The sequence below is a fragment of the Anneissia japonica genome, unplaced genomic scaffold (assembly GCF_011630105.1).
Source record: "Anneissia japonica isolate Jap-2015-1 unplaced genomic scaffold, ASM1163010v1 scaffold287580_len341680_cov180, whole genome shotgun sequence".
Classification (NCBI taxonomy): Eukaryota; Metazoa; Echinodermata; class Crinoidea; order Comatulida; family Comatulidae; genus Anneissia; species Anneissia japonica.
This window is the reverse complement of record NW_022717063.1, coordinates 35026-37653: the sequence shown is the minus strand read 5'-3', so window position 1 is coordinate 37653 and position 2628 is coordinate 35026. Positions and strand designations below refer to the sequence as shown.

The 2628-nt window shown below is 30.2% G+C and overlaps 1 protein-coding gene across 1 annotated transcript in view; it reads left to right on the top strand.

Moving 5' to 3' along the window:
* Window positions 1-598, top strand: part of LOC117110097 (cubilin-like) — an 11560-nt gene extending 10962 nt beyond the window's left edge. The window contains exon 14 of the mRNA XM_033252684.1: window positions 120-598. Coding sequence (XP_033108575.1) covers window positions 120-487 — 368 coding nt within the window. The 3' untranslated portion in view covers window positions 488-598. The remainder of the gene's footprint in view (window positions 1-119) is intronic.
* Window positions 599-2628: the final 2030 nt, after the last annotated feature.

Here is a 2628-nt window from a genome sequence, read left to right as displayed (position 1 = left end):
TATATATATATATATATATATACATATATTCATATATATAATATATATATTTATATGGAATACTACAAGTGTGATCAAGGACATGCTATATAATCGTGTTTTCATTTTTGTTGTTTTAGAAGTTACTTGCGGACGGAAAGAGTACCAACTCAACATTACAGAAAGTCAGATATTATCCTCGCCGAACTATCCATCAAACTATCCTCTTTATATCACATGTGATTGGACAATAGTGGCACCAGAAAACTACAGAGTTTTGTTACATATACTAGATTTCAGTACCCAATTCTGTTGTGATCTTGTCACTTTAAGTGACGTCAACTCTAGCCTCGTATTATCAGGTGATATTGAAAGTGAATACTTAATTTCCACTGGTAATCAAGTAGATGTTATATTTCACACAGATAAATTCACAACGGAACGAGGATTCATGATAAGTATAGAAGCAATACTTGAAAATGATGAAGCTGCGTATCGTGAGTTATAACAAAGAAAAGTGTCTATTACTATTTTTTGGCCTTTTTATGATTGTGATATGATTTTGGTAATGTGAATGTGAATGCGATTTTGATTTTAATAAAAAAAAAGTGTAATTATATTTTTGATTTGTTGTGATTATTATTAGTTTATTATCATTAGGATGTCTTTGAAGCTCATTGTCTATTTATAATGCTTTGAAGCTGCTTACACAGCTGCCGACATAACGTGGCTTAGACGACATATTATACTGATATCATAATTCATATTTTCATTATTATTTGCTTAAGAGAGCAGCTCAGCTCAGTCAGCTAAACCGTGCCACCGATGGTAACCACTGTGTGCGCTGAACCGAGATCTGGCGGTTCAGCTCCACTGTCCTTTTCAGCAGTTAAATCACATACTGTAATACCGGTATACAAAATTAATCGATGATGCAAGAATGCACTGATCTATTATTTTAACAAAGAACTGCATTGCTTAAACCTAAATTAATCAATTAACTTTCTTTAAAATGAATCGACCCGTTTAGAATCAATTATGAATAATAATTTCAATGTAAACGATCAATGAGAGCCTGTGAATAGAATTGGCTGGACACTACTTAACGTCTGCAAACTGTACAAACCAATTTTAATGCCTATGTGGTTTAACCAAACGATGACCATGAAAAGTATCAACATACTTTCTCATTAAATGTTTAAATCCAGCCAACGATCATCTTCTTCCGTTTCATGGATCCATTAGTCTGTTGTATTAGTAAGTATACTAGTCTAATTTATTATCTCATTATATTTTTATTAGTGGAGTTAGACACATCAATACTATAAACGAGCTAAAAAAAAAACACTTAAAATCACATCTTTTCACCGAGGCGTACAGAGAACCGTAATATTTCTCAGTTTAATTATAAATAAATAAATAAAATAAAATAAAGGTTATATACGTGATAAACATTAAAACATTATTACACTTTTCTCTGACGCACGGTAGTGGAGCCCTGGGTTTATCCTGGGGGGAAGGTGCTGATGCTCAACATACTGCCTTATGAGTATCTGCGCATGTGGTGAGCAACGCTGCCTCGATGGGAAAATTGGTATAGGGATTCGTCTTAAAATTTTAAGGTCTTTATTGTGGATGTATTTTATTTTGAGGCGAAATTTGACACTCTGCTCTGAGCACCCTTGGTGGAGCTGTGTGCATTATAAATCTTAATTATTATTATTATTATTATTATTATTATTATTATTATTATTATTATTATTATTATTATTACTATTATTATTATTATTATTATTATTATTGGTGGAGATGTGCGCATTATAAATCTTAATTATTGTTATTTTTATTATTATTATTATTATTATTATTATTATTATTATTAAATAGGTATATTATACAATCATTTTATCTGATAGGCCTAATTGGTATAGGGATTCGTCTTGAAATTTTTAAGGGCTTTATTGTGGATGTATTTTATTTTGAGGCGAAATTTGACACTCTGCTCTGAGCGCCCTTGGTGGAGCTGTGTGCATTATAAATCTTAATTATTGTTATTATTATTATTATTATCATTATTATTATTATTATTATTATTATTATTATTATTACTATTGATATTATTATTATTATTATTATTATTATTATTATTATTATTATTATTATTATTATTGGTGGAGCTGTGCGCATTATAAATCTTAATTATTGTTATTTTTATTATTATTATTATTATTATTATTATTATTATTATTATTATTAATAAATAGGTATATTATACAATCATTTTATCTGATAGGCCTAATGAATGTATTGTATTTGAACAATGCAACTACCGTATATACTCTACTCGCGTATAAGACGACTCCCCGGGACTGAGAAGGTGTTTTGGACGTTTTTTGTATGTCGGGATTATAAGACAACAGTCCCTTACCCCGTTTCATCGTAATTCCTGCATTTTTGTAGCTTTTTATGGTCTTGATACTGCATCTAGCTGGCTAAAAACGGACCCAAATATAGGGCTAATAATACCATTTATGGGCTTTTAAATGTTTATCATAACCTTATTTCCCCACATTACCTGCGTTCAGCTAGTAGCTTCATTTCAGTATAGTAAATTCGTGTGTAATAAAGACGATCCGCACATAAGACGAA